The 18,070-nt window shown below is 45.2% G+C and overlaps 1 protein-coding gene across 1 annotated transcript in view; it reads left to right on the forward strand.

Moving 5' to 3' along the window:
• GNA14 (G protein subunit alpha 14) overlaps positions 1–16,237 on the forward strand; it is a 185,293-nt gene extending 169,056 nt beyond the window's left edge. The window contains exons 3-7 of the mRNA XM_066257046.1: positions 8,339–8,493; positions 10,135–10,263; positions 12,028–12,157; positions 14,002–14,155; positions 15,167–16,237. Coding sequence (XP_066113143.1) covers positions 8,339–8,493; positions 10,135–10,263; positions 12,028–12,157; positions 14,002–14,155; positions 15,167–15,357 — 759 coding nt within the window. The 3' untranslated portion in view covers positions 15,358–16,237. The remainder of the gene's footprint in view (positions 1–8,338; positions 8,494–10,134; positions 10,264–12,027; positions 12,158–14,001; positions 14,156–15,166) is intronic.
• The last annotated feature ends 1,833 nt before the right edge of the window (positions 16,238–18,070 follow it).

Genomic DNA, 18,070 nt, shown 5'->3' on the forward strand with positions numbered 1-18,070 from the left:
ATCCTTCCCTTGCTAATTTTGAACTGTCTTCCATGACACAGTTTTGATGGGCTAAATAGAACTCTTATTTAGGAGCAAGTGGGGAGATGGAAGGAAAGTCCCATCTTGCTCTATCACATGACCACTTCTATGGCCTCTGCACACATGGCTCAAAACAAATAATATTTTAAAGTGAGAGTGAGAGAGAAAGAGGGACAGACAGGAAGGAAGAGAGATGAGACACATCAACTCACAGCTGAGGCACCTTAGTTGTTCATTGATTGCTTTTTCATTTGTGCCTTGACCTGGGGTATCCAGCCAAGCCAGTGACCCCTTGCTCAAGCCAGCGACCATGGAGTCTTGTCTACGACCCCACATTCAAGCTGGTGAATGTGCACTCAAGCCGACAACCTCAAGGTTTTGAACCGGTATCCTCAGCGTTCCAGGCTCTATCCACCGTGCCATCACCTGGTCAGACAACAAATGATTTTTTGATAGGCAACTTGTATTGGTCAAATATACTCATTACTTTTGGGGGCGGATACCCATGGGGGGCTATTGGGTGCTGTTGGTAGATTACATCCTGAATATGTTCAGCTACCCTGAGATCCAAAGGAGTTTAGGTGCTTTCCAAAGCAACTCAGGGCAGGAATATAAGTGACAGGTCATATAGCAAAGAGCCAGTCTGGTCCCCAGCCTTTCACATGGCCACCTTTGTCAAGTACAGCCAGATGTCCACATTCATGACTGTGGGGGGGGGGGGGTGCAGCCCACTTCTTATAAACATCAAGCCACCTCTGGTGGGAAATCTGAGTCCACCTTCTCCCTCATCCCCAACCTAAATCTCTCTCTCTTTCTTTGCTGTCAGCATTTGTGGGTAGATCTGATGCAATTCCCACCAAATGCACAGTTGTCATTCTGAAGCCCTCGGGCAGGGCCTCAGTCCTATATCTAGCAGGGAGCAGGTCTGAGAGACCATGTACTGAATGGTGATTGAGTCTGGCTGCCAGTGCCCAGCTGAGTTTGGGACATTTAGGTCACTCCAACTGCGGCCTAAGCTGCTACTACCAGCTGGGTCTAAAATTATAGGGGATTTTGCCCCCAGATAGAATAGAATGGACCAGAATGAAGGTCCTATGTATCAGTTTGGGCTAGGTCAGGAATCAGAGTTGCTTAGAGTGATATGGAGTAATGGATTTACTGTGGGGATTGTGCTGTCTATACCTGTGGGAGAGGGGAGGGTTGGAAGGCTGTTGCCTCTCTGTAGCTGGTGGTTGGTCAGTAGGGCTGGCAGTTGGGAGAAAGCTGGATGTGAAGCAGAACAGAGTCAAACCTGAAGAGACAAACCAGAGCCCACGGGGACTAAGGGAAGCCTGCATGCATCCCTCACCACCTCCATGTTGACAGTGCAGGTGACCTGTGGAAGAAGCGGACATCTTTGGCCATGGTGCTGCATGTGTGTCTGCCCCAGGACATGGAGAAACTGCCCCAGGATTTGGGGACTGAAGGAGGAGATGTGAGCAGATGGGGGCACTGAGGGCCTGCACCATGGAGGTTAACCAGATCAGCCACAGTGTGCGCCAAAGCAGAGCTCTGACCTTCAGAGTGTAACAACCATTTTTTCACCTCTGATTCCCAAATCTCTTTTAAATTTCTCTTGTGTGAAAAGGGAGATGTTAGCTGAACCCACTGTACCCATGTCACAATACATATAAATCTAACCATCACACTGTATGCCTAATGTATAAAGTTTATGATATACAATTCAATTTTTTCTCAGTAAGACTGGGGGAAAATAAAAAATGTGAAAAAAAATTCCCTAAATGTAATAAAATTGTTTCTCTTGTTGCCAACCCTCGCCAGAACCGTGCAGGGAGAGCAGTTCTGGGAAATGCCATTACAGCTCTGTCAGGTCGACACTGCAAAGCGATGTCCCATCTCTCAACTGCGTTATTAACCCTCATGGTAGCTGCAGGGGTTAGTGTCAAAGACATTTCTTGCTGCAACTTTGGAAAGAACCCTTTTAGTGAAGCTGCAGGGGTTAGTGTCAAAGACATTTCTTGCTGCAACTTTGGAAAGAACCCTTTTAGTGAAACTGGCTGACGTTCTAACTGACAGGAAAAGATAAAGTAAGTTGGACTTTCATGCTAACACATTGTGGCCAGCAAATTCTGTTACTTTTTGTTGGAGAAAAGATGAGAAAGAGGACAAATATTGGAGAAGAAGTAAAGATTTCTTTTGAACCCTGAATTGGGTTAGAAAAGCCTACTTTCCCTGTTCAGTGTAGTGGAAGATTGCTTCCTATCAGGAGAAATCCACATGGCTTTAGACTAGCAGTTAAGTATCCAAATGCTTGCAACAGGGAGTGAGTGAGGTGGGCTGGTGACATGGTAGCTAATGGCAAGTGTGAAGAAGCTGGAATTTCATCAGAAAAAGCTGGAAGACCGCCTGACCAGGTGGTGGTGCAATGGATAGAATGTCGGACTGGGATGTGGAGGACCCAGGTTCAAGACCCCGAGGTTGCCAGCTTGAGTGCAGGCTCATCTGGTTTGAGCACCAGCTTGGACCCAAGGTCGCTGGCTCGAGCAAGGGGTTACTCGGTCTGCTGTAACCCCATGGTCAAGGCACATATGAGAAAGCAATCAGTGAACAACCTAGGTATTGCAATGAGCAACAAAAAACTAATGATTGATGCTTCTCATCTCTCCGTTCCTGTCTGTCTGTCCCTGTCTATCCCTCTCTCTGACTCTCTGTCTCTGTAAGAAAAAAGAAAACTGGAAGACCACATTTTTAATGTGAAATCTTAATAAATGGCCATTTTTGTAATCATTCTAGACATGCTTGAAAACAGGACATATTCTACAGTTATTTTGAATATTGGGCTCTACATGTGTCCACCAGGTACAGTTTACTGAGAATGATGTTTGAATTGTTTAGATCTTCACTAAATTTTTTGTTTATCAGTTACTGAAAGGGATACATTAACATTTCTTATAAGAGGAAGATTTGTCTATTTTGCCATTTAGGTCCAAGAACTTTTGCTTTCTACATTTTGAGCCTATGTTATTAACTGTGTAGAACTTTAGTTATGTTTTTCTGAACCTTTTAATCCCTATCTCTAGTTGTGAGTTTAACCTTCAAGTTTACTTTTTTCAGGTATTACTGATTAATAAATCTCCAAGTCCACTTTTATATTAATAGACTCCAGCTCCCTTGGGTTTGCATGGTATATCTTTTCCATCTTTTTTACCTGTTGCTGTTTTTTTGGAGTTGTCTTTTCTTCTTGTGCTTAGTTATTTTTGTTGATGTGCTGGACACTCATGACAAAATTTGAGGGCAAGGATGATGTTATCTTCCAAACTCCAAAAAAGGAATTTCCTTTTCTTATGCCAGGTGTCTGTGGATAGTCAGTCCAGAGATTATGATGATTCCAAGATGAGTTTCAACCCCCAAAGGGCTGCCCTCTGGGATCCCACCCCAGGCCATCGCCTCGCCTATGATTCTGAAAGAGGAGCTGTCCATCCAGTGTCACAACTGTCCTTCCAGAATAAGCAGAAGCCACAGGAAAAAACCTCCAAACACTGGGTTTACCTCCTTGCATGCGGCCTTCCTTATATTCCAGCCCAACAATTCTTTTTTTTTAATTTTCTGATTTTTTAAAACGTATTCTTGAAAATTTTTCTCCCACCATTCCTAGCTGTTCTTAGTGGAAGAGTTGATGTAAATTTTCCAGTTTTCCTTTACCGGGAGAAGTTCCTCACGTATTTTCTACAGGAAAAACTCCTCTCCCCAGCATAGCTGGCCTTCTAGTAGTTGGGATGTTTTAAAAGCTGATGGCTATGGAGCACTGCAATTTACTTCATAATTTTCATTTAATAGGATATGTTGTGTAATTCTGGATCTTGATGTAGATGCTAAAACCAGTAAAGGATATTGTACAAAAGTTAGAAATACTGTTAGAGAACTTTCATTTTTAATCATGTATTTTATATTAATTTCACTTGTCTTCATAAAGCTTGTGAGGTTCATAGGTACTATATATGACAGTAGACACTTGAAATATTAGGCTTTCATATGTTAATGAATATAGATGTTAATGACCATGCTTAAATATCTGATGCAAGGACAAGAATTCTGGCTTCTGCACGTGGGGAAGAATCTCCCATAGTCAGTGAGAACGTCAGTCCTGCAGAGAGAGCTCTGGGCCCAGCAGCCCTGGGCAGTTAATGGTGTTGGGGGCTTTCCCAGGGAGGATCCGGTGAAGAACTGAGCCGCTCGCTGGGCTCTGGATTCCAGCCAGAGGGGCTTGCTGGGCGTGACAGGGTCTGTCACCCAGGCAACCATGGGTCCCTGTGAAACCAGCAGACGCCACTCCGTTAGCAGCTCCTTCACTGTCACCCTGGGAATTTCCCAGCGAAACACACATGTAGGACATCTGTTCTCCATGTCCCTCCTTTAGAGCAGTGGATGTGGTGGTTTTGTTTGAGAAAGGAGAAGAGGAAAAGCTAGATATGAGCTCACTGTTTGAGAAACAGGTCATGTTTCTGTTGTATCTGCTGAATTTGCTCCTGTAATATTTACTCCTTTATGATTTTTCTTTCTTTTCAATAAAATGAAAGTGTTAGGCAATTTTAATTCAATCTGCTCCTCTAGCCCAGACCTCTCCCAGGAACTACAGGCCCATTTTAATCCCGTGTCCTGGACATCTCCATGCTGATGGTGGCTGCCTCGGGCTCAGCATGGTCGTACCCAGGTCACATTTCCCTAAACCTGTTCCTCTTCCCACCTTTCTCCCCTTCTTCCATGAGATGAAGAAGCCAGTTTTTTATAATTGATTTTAAAGAGAAAGAAACATTAATTTGTTGTTCCACTTACTTATGCATTCATTGGTTGATTTTTCAGGCCACTCTTCCTCTCGTTAATCCCATCCCTTCATAGTATTTGCCCCTGGAATATTCTATGGGTCTTGGCTGTGCCACACTCTCTCTGCCAGCCATCCTCATGATGACGTGACTATAGAATATATCCCAGTCAGACCATTCTTGATTAGAGTGACAGAAGTGACTTCTCTGACTGCAGAACCCTTCCGGATAAATGAAGACTAAAGAGACAAAGGCACTGTGACCCTAGACTGGGCAGATTAAGAACATTAATGGCATAACTGGCAAATTTTGGCTAAGGTCTGAAGATTAGGTTACAATTATATATCAATGCTAATATCCTGATTTTGATCATCATCCTGTGATTATATATGCAAATGTCCTTGTTTTTTTTTTTTAGGAAACCACATTTAAGGCTTCAGAGATAAAGAGGCATTATGTCTGCAACTTCCTCAGACACTTCAGGGAATAAGTGTGCCTGTGTGTGTGCACACAGGGGAGGGAAAGGCAGTGAACGGTGAAGCCAGGCAGCCATCCTCAGCACTGGGCAATCGGGAGAGGCATGGACGGGCTCTCGTACTGTTTTCCTGATGTTTGTGCAAGTCACATTATTTCAAAATCAGATGTTTAAAGAAATAATGACCCTGACAGGTGGGAGAACTAACCAGGAGGAGACCTCTAAATTTGGAATATTTCTGAGCCTTTTGAGTTCAGTCTGTTCCAAACCGAACCCCATTGTTGGGTTTGTAAACACTGAGTTCTCCTCTTCCTTCTTGTCAGATTTCCACCTGACCTGTGGTGGCGCAGTGGATAAAGCACTGACCTGGAATGCTGAGGTTGCTGGTTTGAAACCCCAGGCTTGCCCGGTCAAGGCACATATGAGAAGCAGTCAATGAACATCTTGTCAGATTTCCCCCGAATTCACTTATCTGAACAGACAAGTGTTTTCTTCTCCTGGCTGAGCTCCCTTGGTTACTTGAAAGCTCAGGTCTATGTCTTTCCCCAAATTCCTGTGTTCCCCGTTGACATGTGATACACTTTCTCTCTCTACTGGAAGAACCAAGTGCTGGGTGTATCCATTGCAACATGTGTCGGTAAGTACTGAGCGAGTTCTGCTGCAGTAACAAGTCATCCAAAGTTCAGTGTACTCAATGCAGTGTTTTTAAGTTGATTTATCACTCATCCTACACGTGTGATATGGTGTGTTAGGGTGGGGGTGGGGGGTCTCTGCAGCTTCCACCAGCCAGGCTTCCCAAGTGACTGAAGTTTCTTCCTTAAAGAGACAAATGCTCCCACTGATATTTTCTTCACCATGAAGAACAATCCTACATTGTGTCTGTGAGAAGAGGAAGAAATATTTGTAATGTCCCCGATGATCCTCACAGTACTACCTCTTAGCAGTTCTGCAGAGTGAGAGGCAATGGCCAGCAGTCACAGAGCACTTCCTCCTCTGAGAGGTCCCTGTCCTCTAGCTCCCTGTGCCCCCGCAGTGACCTGCGGTGGCTTCCATCCTGCGCTAGCGTCCTTTTGCTGCTATATCCCTGTGGCTTTCTGTTACACATTTTTGTGAATGTCACACACTGGTGTTGAGTGCCTGCATCAAGAGGGCACCTGTTATTTTCCAGACACTTCCCTGCTTTCTCAGATACAAGAACCAGTAAGACATTGACTCTGCCTTCATGGCATTTTCTGACTTGTGGAGGCAGAGAGGAAAACAAGATACTTTCAATGTAGAGGGTGAGGAGAGACCATGTGATTCTTTTGGGAAGAGAGGAGGTGGAGAGAGGAGGGGAGGAAATGGGAGGCAGCCCTTCTGTTCAGTACAAACCCTGTCCAGGTTCTCCGTTTGCCGTCTGCTCTGGCTGAGAATAGAGCAGGTGGTGCCACATGTGCCAGTGGGTGGGGTTAGAAGCGTCATTTAAGGGCTTTCAATGTGTCCTGTTTCGCAAACAAGAACTATTCATCAGGTGTCGGCTGTAACAATAAGACTAATTCTACTTATATTTGGGTGATACTTCATAAATCAGGTTCCCCTGAAAATCACTGGCTCCTTTACAAACAAGGATGCTGAGGCACAGAGCTTCTCAGGGTCCTTAAAAGTCCCACCTGCACTACTTAAAACCCAGGGTCCCGATTCCCCATCCGAGGCACTTCCCATTGACTCATCCTGCTGTGACCTTGTTTGAAACATTACGGGCCTGAGGACCCCTCCGTCTAGCAGAACTTATATCTGCTCTTATGAAGGATGCGGTGCAATGTCATGTTGATTTCATCACAGCCCTCAGTTGTGCTGAGCCAGGTGAATCCAGACGATCTCCTGCTCTCAGGCTTCCTGTTGGACTATTAATGAGAATGAGCAATGCAAGATAAGAGCAACTTTTCCAGGGGTTCCATATATACTCGAGATCACAGCTGCCTGATGGATGCGTGCTGACTCACAGCTGCCCGTGAATAGCCAACTCTGCATGGTGTAATTGCCCTGGGATTCTGCAAGACGGCTATGCTCCTGTCTCTCTGGGCCGAATTCTCTTGTCTGCTGCAACTTGCAGCCGAGGATGGATGCTGAGTCTCCGGAACCAGCACATGGACGTGTTGTGGATGCAGGCCAACCTTACCGTTTTCATTTGCTAAGGTCTGGAAAACTTTCTGGTTTTGTGTCTCCCACTGATTAAATGAGATAATGTATGTAGAATCCCTGGCACATAGTAAGTGGGCAATAAATGGTAAGTGCTGTAATAGTAATAATTGCAGTAATGATTTAATTACTGAAATAATAGGACAATAGTAGTAGAGCAATAACTATTTAATAATGATGGTAATATACATAATAACAGTGTAGCAGTCAGGGGCGCGGCGTGGGGGGGTTGCCGTGGGAGTTGTTCTCCCAGTGGGAGTTTTCTCAGTGACACGTAATAAAAAGCAGATTCCGCGGAGAACTCTCTGTACTTTCCGCCTCACTTTTGCTGTGAACCTAAAACGCTTCTAACAAATAAGGTAAATTAATTTTTTTTAAAAAAAAGAGGAAAAAGAGTAGACTGGTGATTAGTTGGTGTTCCTGACGCTTTTCAGTTCTCTAACAACGTGCCCCCTTGCTGCCCCCACTAACTTCTACCAGCCCACGTGGTAGGCCACTGACAATCATGATGGTTATCTTTAAATTGCTCCATTAGATATGCAGATATTCAAATAAGTAGCACGTTAATGAGGCAGTAAGTTTGTTACTGGTCCAGTGTTTCTCTATTCATGACTGGATGCTGAATGCTGGTGAAACTGGCCTCCGAGGACTGCTGGGACCGAAAGCCACAGGGGCTGGGTTCTGTGGTGCTCTCCACGGACCGGCGTGGCTGTGAGGAGCCCCTTCCAGAGCACCAAGGGAGGACTTCTCTAATCCATGAACCAGGGCAGGTCTTGTCCCTAGGTCCCCAATGAGCTGGCTTCCTTTCCTTTGCTTAATGAAAGGTTCTCTTTCCTTTGAGTAGGAAAATGCCCAGCTCATCAGAGACGTGGAAGTGGACAGGGTCTCCGCGCTCTCCTGGGACCAGGTGCAGGCCATCAAGCAGCTCTGGCTGGACCCAGGAATCCAGGAGTGTTATGACAGAAGGAGGGAGTACCAGCTGTCAGACTCTGCCAAATAGTGAGTACAGAGCCTCGGCAGCAGCCCAGGGGCCGCCGGCCAGCGCTGCTCTAGCTCAGCACAACACTACCTCTTCTAGCTTGTCTGTATCCGCCTTTACTTTGTGGTAGGTCTCTCCCCACTTCCTAAAACCTTCAGTCACCCTGTGGAACCCAGATTTCTCTTTTTGCCCCCGTGTTCTGAACTCTGGCCTTTTCAATGAGGCTAAGTCAAATATGGGATTCTCTTGGTGGAACTGATCTCATTTGGGGTGCTGAAACGATCTGATTTAAATAAGAACTGTATCTGCTTCTGGATTCTGCTTTCTGCTTCCTCCTCTCCATATCCCTTTGCCTCTGGTTTCCTGATCAGTAGACACCCCCCCTCTCCCGCCCCGGTCCAATAACCCTAAAATTTAAAATCAGGGTTTACTCAATGCTATAGGCCTGGCAGTGGCTGATCTCGTGCTGCCCTCTAGTGGGCAACATAGGCTCTGCGGGTCTAGCACACCAAGGAAGTGCAGTCCTGAAGCCCTTTGTTTATGAACTTGTAAAAGCCTACACACTGTGTTTTGGATGTGTAAAGTTTTAGTTTTAAATCTCATCCTTAGGGTTAAAAAATCCCAAAACATTGATAGTCCTGCATGCAAACTATCTCAGTGAGATCACAGAATTTCATTTCCTTAGTATCTTCCTGAGGCAATGCCTCGGTCAACCAGATCACTGGGCAAATGTCAAGGAACATACAGTCTGGTGGAACAAACAAGTGAAAAATCACACATATGAAAGTCAATGATGATCAGCCTTAGGGTCATGTGTGGGGCACAGCAGGCTGCCTGAGTGGTTTGCTCCCTGTGCTGAGGGCTGCACGGTGAACAGTGTCAGTTTGTCACCACGTGGCTCGGGGTCCTGCCAGCTGCTCAGAGCTAGGTGGGCTCCGCCTGTGTAGGAAGAAGGCAGGGCCAGCCTCAGATTGCAGGGGGCGCAGAATCAACAACTCTGTCATTGGCCAGGGCCCAAGTTAGTTATTTTACTTAAAGATACCTTTCATAAGAGCTTTAAAAAGAACTTAAAGTGTCCTCTTGTTTTACCACAGAAAAGTGATGTTTTAAGCTCAGGTCTTTAATATATGGCAAAAAATAATTCAAGAGAAGTTTCGGTTTATTTTAGCTGTTTAATTTCCCAGCATAACAGGAAAACCTTTTGTTGTTACTTTGAAAGAATTTCTTGGTGGCCAGTTTTATGCCTTTATCTTTTATTAGAAACTAATTCATTGAGCAAAGCATTTGAGAGCAGCACCTGCATTCTATAATGTTCCTGGGTGAGGGGGAGTGTGGCAGCAGGAAGGCCCTTTCGAAGGCGGAGGACAGATTTCAGCATCCTCTTCCTGCCGGCCCTGCTGTCTCCCCGGCCAGACAGTGATGGAGCTTAGAACGGGGAGGAAGTGATGGAATGGTCTGCAGATTTCCCGAAAGGCTCAAGAGAAGCCTTCTGATCCGTAGTCTCTCCAAAACCAGTTGTAGGAGGGCTGGCTCTCAAAGTCACTGATGGAACCCATGAATCTGAGTGGGGGTTACTCTGAGCCGGGGTGACTTCCCTAGTGGGGGATGGATACTTTTTCTTTCTCTAAAATGAGTCTCAGCGCCTTGTTCTCTAATATCAGTTACCTGGCTGACATTGACCGGATCGCCATGACCTCATACGTGCCAACGCAGCAAGACGTGCTTCGTGTTCGAGTGCCCACAACTGGCATCATTGAGTATCCATTTGACTTGGAAAACATCATCTTTAGGTAAGAATGTCTCCCCAATGTGGCTCATTAAGATTTTTTTCTGTGTAGGCTTGGAAGTCTCCCAAAAGGAATCTTAAATGTTATTCCTAAAAGGGGTTACATCTTTCAAGGCAATAAGCCCTCTCCATCACAGGGTATTTAGAATTGTGGTAGGTCTCAGGTCCTAAAACGGAGAGGAGCCCACCCTTCTACTCCCCTTGGAGATGAAGAGTCTGACATGACTCTTATGTGTACCCCCTTACACAGATGCATACTTCTGTAACCCACACATCGAATATACTCATGTCTTTTCCATGAAGTTGAAAATTATCTTTTCCCTTTTATTCCCTTCTCCAAGATTTATCCTTACAAAAAAAAGGTCGTGGGTTTGATCCCTGTTCAGGGCACATATGAGAAGCAACCATTAAGTTCACAGCTAAGTGGAACAATGAGTTGATGCTTCTCTTTTTCTCCCTCCCTCTCCCTTTCTCTCTCTCAAATCAATGGGAAAATTAAAAAAAAAAAAATACATAGGATAATACATAAACTATTTTACAGCTGGGTAAGAATTTCCACACATTCGAAGTACTTTTAGAATAATTTAAGTAGATCTTCTTTGCATTTTAATTATGGAAAAATATGAATGATAATGGTACATATGCACAACAATGCAAATTTCAAAGCACTTTCTATTCATTAGTTCCCCTGTTCCTACTAATAGTCATTTTACACCTTTTTCTCTCTGAGAGGACGGAGGCCAGGTCCTGCCTGTGAACCCCAGTACCTCGCAGTGCTTCCGGAGCGCGGGGGAGCCCTGCGGCAAGCCCTCGGCAAAGCTGCATCTCCGAGCGTCCCGTGCTGTGTGCCATGCAGTGACCTCAGCTTTTTCAGCCTCCGTGTTGCTGGCAACTTCCAAACCTGTATCTGGTCCACAGATGGATTCTCTTTGGCTTACATGGTGTTTTAAAAAACTTTTGAGCCAATAGTTAAAAAGCGGGCTGTTTGACTTAAGACATTTGGTATCTAGTTTCCCTTGAAAAGCTGGAGGATCTGGTAGTGGGCAGCTCGCATTCCTGCCCACAGCAGTTGGCTTCAGCGGTGTAGCGGTCATCCCTTTAGACAGGGCCCAGCACTGCCCAAGGGCCTGCTCCACTGGGCAGAGGCCCGCTTGACTGTTTTCATCCCCTGCCTGACCCCTGCAGCAGTCCAGCTTGGGGCTGATCCTTTGGCTATAAGTCCCTGCAGTCTTTCCCACAGACACTTTGGATGACCATACTGGAAAAAGGGCACTTGCACATTGTTATAGGGAAGGAGCAGCAGCCACCTAATGTAAGAAGGATTTGTAGATAAATGGCAGCCAGGAAACCAGAAGGGGCAAAGGCCTGGAGAGCCGAGCGTAGCTGAAAGACTGCCTGCCTTCCCGTTGTGGCTGGGTCCTGGCACGCCAGTGGGGGGCGCAAAGCTAGGCGATGCCTGTGCTTTCTGCCCGGATGACTGCAGCTGCCTAACCAGCGTCCCCAAGCAGGCTCCCCCGTGTCTTCTACATCTGTTTCCAGTTCCTATACTTGCATTCTGTCCTCCTTTGCCACGAAGCCTCCAGGGAGTGGTTCCTCATTGCCTAAAGCAGTCATGCTCAAACATTTCAATTTTAGGACCTCTTTTCATTCTTGAAGATTATTGAGGAACCTAGAAAGTACTGGTTTGCATGGTATAATGATTCATACCATTTTTCTCCAAAGAGTCTTGTATTCCAACCTTTGTGAGATCTGTGTTTCTGTTGTACAGGATGGTGGATGTTGGTGGCCAGCGATCTGAAAGACGGAAATGGATTCACTGCTTCGAGAGTGTCACCTCCATTATTTTTTTGGTGGCTCTGAGTGAATATGACCAGGTCCTGGCTGAGTCTGACAATGAGGTATGCTGGGTGGGATGTTTGGTTAGTTGTGGAACACACTTATTTTTGCAGTTTGCAAGAAAAAACCAGCCAGCTCTGCTGTTGGACTCCATTCCTGAGGTTAGATTGTCTTGTAGTTCAAAGTGAAGTGCACGGACTGGCAGTTTCAGATGTCTCCTGGGTGTTCACTGGAAATGTAGACCTAGTAAATCAACCCAGACCGAATAAATCAGAATCAACAGCATTTTTAACAAGTTCCCAGGTAATTCACACAAACACACAAGTTTGAGAATCACTGACGTGGAAACTAGAATTCCGCGGGGACCTGAGAGGAAAACCTGGCCCCTGGATTCACCGAGACTCGGATGGGACTGGTGTGTGTGTGGCCGGAGCCTGGGATCTACCCCAACGAGCCGCCGGCGTGCATGCAGTCTCTCTCAACACTGGCTCTCAGCCTTGGCAGCACATTGACATCCTTGGGGAGTTTTGAAAATATACCATCTTTTGGACCCCACAGTAGAGAGAGTCATATTGCTGGGTTTGAGGTGGGGGTATCTTTTCTACGTCCCCTATGGATGCTAATTCATGTACAGCCCAACGTGAACAGGACTATTTCTCATGAAGTTTACCTGTGAACAGGTCCCCGACCTCCACAGCCCTCCCACATTGGTCCCTAGCTGAGCTGGCAGGGGGCGGGCCCCCAGGACTGCATTTGCCCTTCACTCCCTCTGGGAGGGACTAGCTCAGGGCTAGTGCATGTGGGAACCTGTTGGTCTGCCTCTCCGCCTCTCAAAAAAAAAAAAAAAAAAAAAAAAAAAGAAAAGAAAAGAAAGAAAGAAAGAAAGAAAAAGAAAGAAAGAAATTCTACTGTCTTTCTGCATGATTTCTACTAGATCCTACTATTATATGGTCTTGGGAAAGTATTGAACTATTATGAGTGACAGCATGCCCATCCATAAATCAGGGACTGTACTCCCTTGCAGAGCACCGGGTATGACCTGCACATGCAGCAGAACACCTGCTCTCCAGTGCCCAGCATTTCTTTTCTTTTTTTTTTTAATTAATTAATTTTTTTACAGAGACAGAGAGAGAGCCAGAGAGAGGGGTAGACAGGGACAGACAGACAGGAATGGAGAGAGATGAGAAGCATCAATCATCAGCCCTTCATTGCGCATTGCAACACCCTAGTTGTTCATCGACTGCTCTCTCATATGTGCCTTGACCGCGGGCCTTCAGCAGACTGAGTAACCCCTTGCTGGAGCCAGCGACCCTGGGTTCAAGCTGGTGAGCTTTCGCTCAAACCAGATGAGCCCACGCTCAAGCTGGCGAGCTCAGGGTCCCGAACCTGGGTCCTCGGCATCCCAGTCCAGCACTCCATCCACTGCACCACCGCCTGGTCAGGCCAGTGCCCAGCATTTCGAAGGGCGGTTGCCCTGCTGGAAGAGTACATCTTTCTCATCGTCCCGTGACTCCTGACACAGTTTGGAGGCCATACCCAGTAAAATGAGTATCTCAGGTCTGAAGCCATGAACTTTCCCCACTTGGTAATACCAATAATGACATGAAAAACCTTTGGAAAATATGGGTTCTTTTTTCATGTTGCACAAAAGTCTTTTTCAATCCTTACATGATTAGTTGAGTGCTTCAGGACAGCCAGAGTGGTGCTTGCTGAGGGTGGGGAGGGGGAATGGCATGGTGTCCTGAGGGCCTTCCCCGCCCCGTGTTTGCCAGCTTCAGCAAGGACAGTGACCCCTAGACTGCAGCAGGGTGAGAGCACAGATGGATGGAACCAGCAATTTGGCATTTTGTTTCCAAAGCACTGCTTTTCTTCCTAGTTAACACTAAGTGCCTTTTTTCTCACTTAGAACCGCATGGAAGAGAGCAGAGCCTTATTTAAAACCATTATCACCTACCCCTGGTTTCTGAACTCATCTGTGATTTTGTTCTTAAATAAGAAGGATCTTTTGGAAGAGAAGATCATGTACTCTCATCTAATTAGCTATTTCCCAGAATACACAGGTAAGTGTCCGTCTTGTTGGCCTTGCTGACATCAGTCCAGTGATCTTACCATGGCTCACAGGGGCCTCCCTGACCTGCCTCTAACAGCCTTTCTCACCGTTCCTCACCTTTGAACAAAACTCGAGTTGCATCACTATGTTTCACCTCCACACATGCCTCTCCAAATGCCCGACATACACCTGCCAACTCCTTTTGCTACCTCCACTTTGTCTGCCAAGACCCAGCTGAGGCAGCCCCTCCTTGGAGTCCTCCCACCCTCAGCCCACCCCGTCCCCAGCAGGCAGCTCCTTGGGCTCCCCTGCAGCCTGGGCTCACCTTGCTGTCTCTCTAGTCAGCTCCTGACGGCAGAGATTGTGCTCACAATGCCTTTGCATGCCTAGTGTGGGTCAGAGCACCTGACTCTTCTTATGTGTAGATCAAGGGCAGATACTGGGGTTCTTTGTGTACATGATTGATCTAAAGCAGGAGAGTTCATGCCCTGTTGCTGATTATTTCTGGTACCAGAAGTCTCAGAGCTCCTCTAAGTGAGACATTGCTAGTTAAAGAAGTGATGTGTCAGCCTTCTCCTTGTTTTTTTTTTTTTTTTTTTTTTTTTTTTTTTAACTGGTTGGCCATGCAGTATAGAGCCCACAAGCTTTAAAATCAGACTTGGGTGCCTAATGTTAGTTCCCATATTCTTTCTCTCCCTTCTCCTAGCCCACTTCTGTCTACCTGAGTTAATAAGAATCACCTCTCTTCAGAAAAGGTCCAAGACAGAAAGTTCAACTGGGTCACTTTTTTTTTGTTAGCAAATTGCCTTAAAGTACAATTTTTAGATACCAGCAGACACTTTAAAATACTCTTTTTCAGGTTCATGAGATATAAAATAACGCCACAAGTAAACTATTCTCTAGAAATGAGGTAGCTTAAAGAAGGATCCCGAACAAGAACACGCTGGCATTAATTTGGGGGCGTACTTGATAATGAGTTGGTATCTTTCTTCTTTATTCCCCGGATTGCCCTCATGAGCAGGACCAAAGCAGGATGTCAAGGCTGCCAGAGACTTTATCCTGAAGCTTTATCAAGATCAGAATCCTGACAAAGAGAAAGTCATCTATTCCCATTTCACATGCGCTACGGACACGGAGAACATCCGCTTTGTGTTCGCTGCTGTGAAGGACACGATCCTACAGCTGAACCTGAGGGAATTCAACCTGGTGTAGAAGCCCTGCCCACTCCTTGCCGGAACCAGAAGGCAGGATTCGCAAGCCCGTGTGTTCTACTCCCGAGTGCGCGTGCGTCTGCCGTGGGCGGCCTGGCCACTGGGCGGGGCGGCACGCCTGCCCTGCAGACCCAGGGACGGAGATGGGAATGGAACATGGAAGATAGTTGAGTTTAACAACTTTTTAAAAGTCTGTATTCCAAAATTGTTTTTATATTTCTTTTCTTGACTTTTGGCTCTTAAGATTTTATGTACTTTTTGAATTTGAGGTTTTATAGAATTTTTAAAAGCCATTGTGATTCACTGTTCTTTTTTTAAAAATTAAATTTAAGTGTACTTAACAGCCATTTAAAAAAATCACGTAATGGGAGGGGGAGCTGTTCATTTAGAGGTCATGCCTTGATACCTACAGAATTAATTTGGGTGACTTTGTTTGTTTTTTAAGTTGCGTTTTAAGCATTTTATTAAATCCTGTAATTTTGAGGCATTTTTAAGTTTCTCTCTTTATACTGAAAGGGATGATGCCTTTAACATACCACCAAAGATTTTTTTTTTAAACGGTTTGTTTTTTTGTATTAATTTTCTAAGTCAAATTGATGACTACGTAAGCACATCTGATTTGCCACAGTTTTGATGACCATGAGGCCAAAGCTGAGACAACGTGAATGAGCTCCCGGTCGCATGTGTTACCCTGGCGAGAGCGTGTGTGCACCTGTATTCCAGTGTATGTGGCCAGGCCTTAGACACTTATCAACAGGCTAAAATGTCTCACACGTGTATGTAACCCCTGCCGATGATCTGCGGGCACCACAGCCCTGCTGTTTGAACCGTGTATGCTATGCCTTTCTGGGGAGGCTGAGAATATACCATTCTACAATTAGTACTGTACACTGTGTTTCTTTGAGCTCGGGGTTGGTTAAGGTTCTGCTCCTAAAAAGAAAAATGCTATACCTTTAACACTTAACTACTTAGAAACTTTCTAAATGTCCTTATAGGAAAGGAAAAATAATTTTACCCGTCTTCTCAGTTTGCGGCTGAGAACTGTTCCGGTAATATGAGAAATTAACAGGAGAAAAACAGAAGTTTAATAACATGCATTTGTCCTGTATCCATAGCAGATACCCAGGAAAACTAACTCCCTGAAAGTAGACGAAGCGTCCCCTTGGTTTGGGGCTGGGAAAGGCCCTTAAGGGAGGTTACCAAAAGTGCACTGAACGAGGGTAGGGTTTTTTCCCAGATTTGAGTTTGAACCTTCTCCATGATAAGACTTTTTGAAAGTGAGAACCATCCTCTTCCAGGCAGAGAGAGGGAAGCACCCTTACAAATAAAGAATTCTCTTATAACTGTAACTTTCCCTTACAAAAGGGTCACTACTTCTACATTTGAGAACTTTTCCTGAGTCTGCTGTTTCTTAAAAACAATCAGCTTAAAAAATTCTTAGGGCAAAGAGGCATATTTTGGGGTGGTCTTCTGCTCTCTTCCAGTCTTACCTTTGAAACTTCAAAGCAGATGGTTGCTTCTCATATATACTCTGGGAATTGAACCTGGACATCCATATGCCAAGCCAACACTCTATCCATTGAACCACTGGCCAGGGCCACAATAACTTCTATAACAAAAGACTTAAATTGCCTATGGTTAAAGAGTTCATAATACTTCATTATAATGCAAATGTCATGTAAATTTACTTTTGTGACATTTTAAGATAACTAGAATTACAAGTGATAATATACAAGGACATATCAAATTTCTAGAAATTTCTTCTTAGTATTTCCAAGTCAAAAGAATGGAAAAGAAAATTGGAAACATTAGTTAGAAGAATTGCAGGCACGTAATTTGAGGAAAACAGAAGAATTCAGGATCAAGTCCAGAATATAGGTCAAAAACGAAAACTCAGACGATGAACAGGACTAGAATCAGATATCCTCAAGGTGCATAATAGTGTCTATGGAAGCATCATTTATTCTCTCTATAGTCATCCCATTTTTACTAAAGGTAATTACAGTAACACTAATTTGTAAAATAAATCTAGTCTCAATAAATTTGGCCTGATTTATTTATATAAGTGCAGCAAGAACAATGATTGACCAGATATAGGCACTTTATAATGTGCTTTGCTGGAACTTTTCACAAGGAATCTTGGGTTGGACTTTTTAATAGCCACTCAAGGCTAGGAAGGTCAAGGCTAGTCAAGGTCTTGCCCTCAAACTCAGCTTGCAATACCTATACATCTGGGTTACTGCCTCTCTTCTCAAGGTCCTCAATATGTCCTGAGGTTCCTGCACCTTCCAGGAAGTGACCTTCCTTACTCACCTTATAGGGCTTCCAGAAACAAGCCAAGTACCAGATGGCTTTTCCAAGGGGCTTCATTAAAACTCCTTAAAACTGACTAGTCATAAATGATTCTTTGCACATTTTTTTAGGTGAGAGGAGGGGAGATAGTGAGGCAGACTCCTACATGTGCCCCAAATGGGATCCACCCGGCAACCCTGTCTGGGGCAGATGTTTGAAATCAACCAAGCTATCCTCAGCACCAGGGCCGATGCTTGAACCAGTTGAGCAACTGGCTGCAGGATGGGAAGAGGGAGAGAGGCGAATGGTTGTGTGTCCAGACTGGGGATCAAACCCAGGACATCTATATGCCAGGCCAATGCTCTATCTACTGAGCCAACTGGCCAGGGCTGCACATTCTCAAATGTGACTTTTCAGTCAGT

This window comes from Saccopteryx bilineata, chromosome 2 (assembly GCF_036850765.1).
Source record: "Saccopteryx bilineata isolate mSacBil1 chromosome 2, mSacBil1_pri_phased_curated, whole genome shotgun sequence".
Taxonomy (NCBI): domain Eukaryota; kingdom Metazoa; phylum Chordata; class Mammalia; order Chiroptera; family Emballonuridae; genus Saccopteryx; species Saccopteryx bilineata.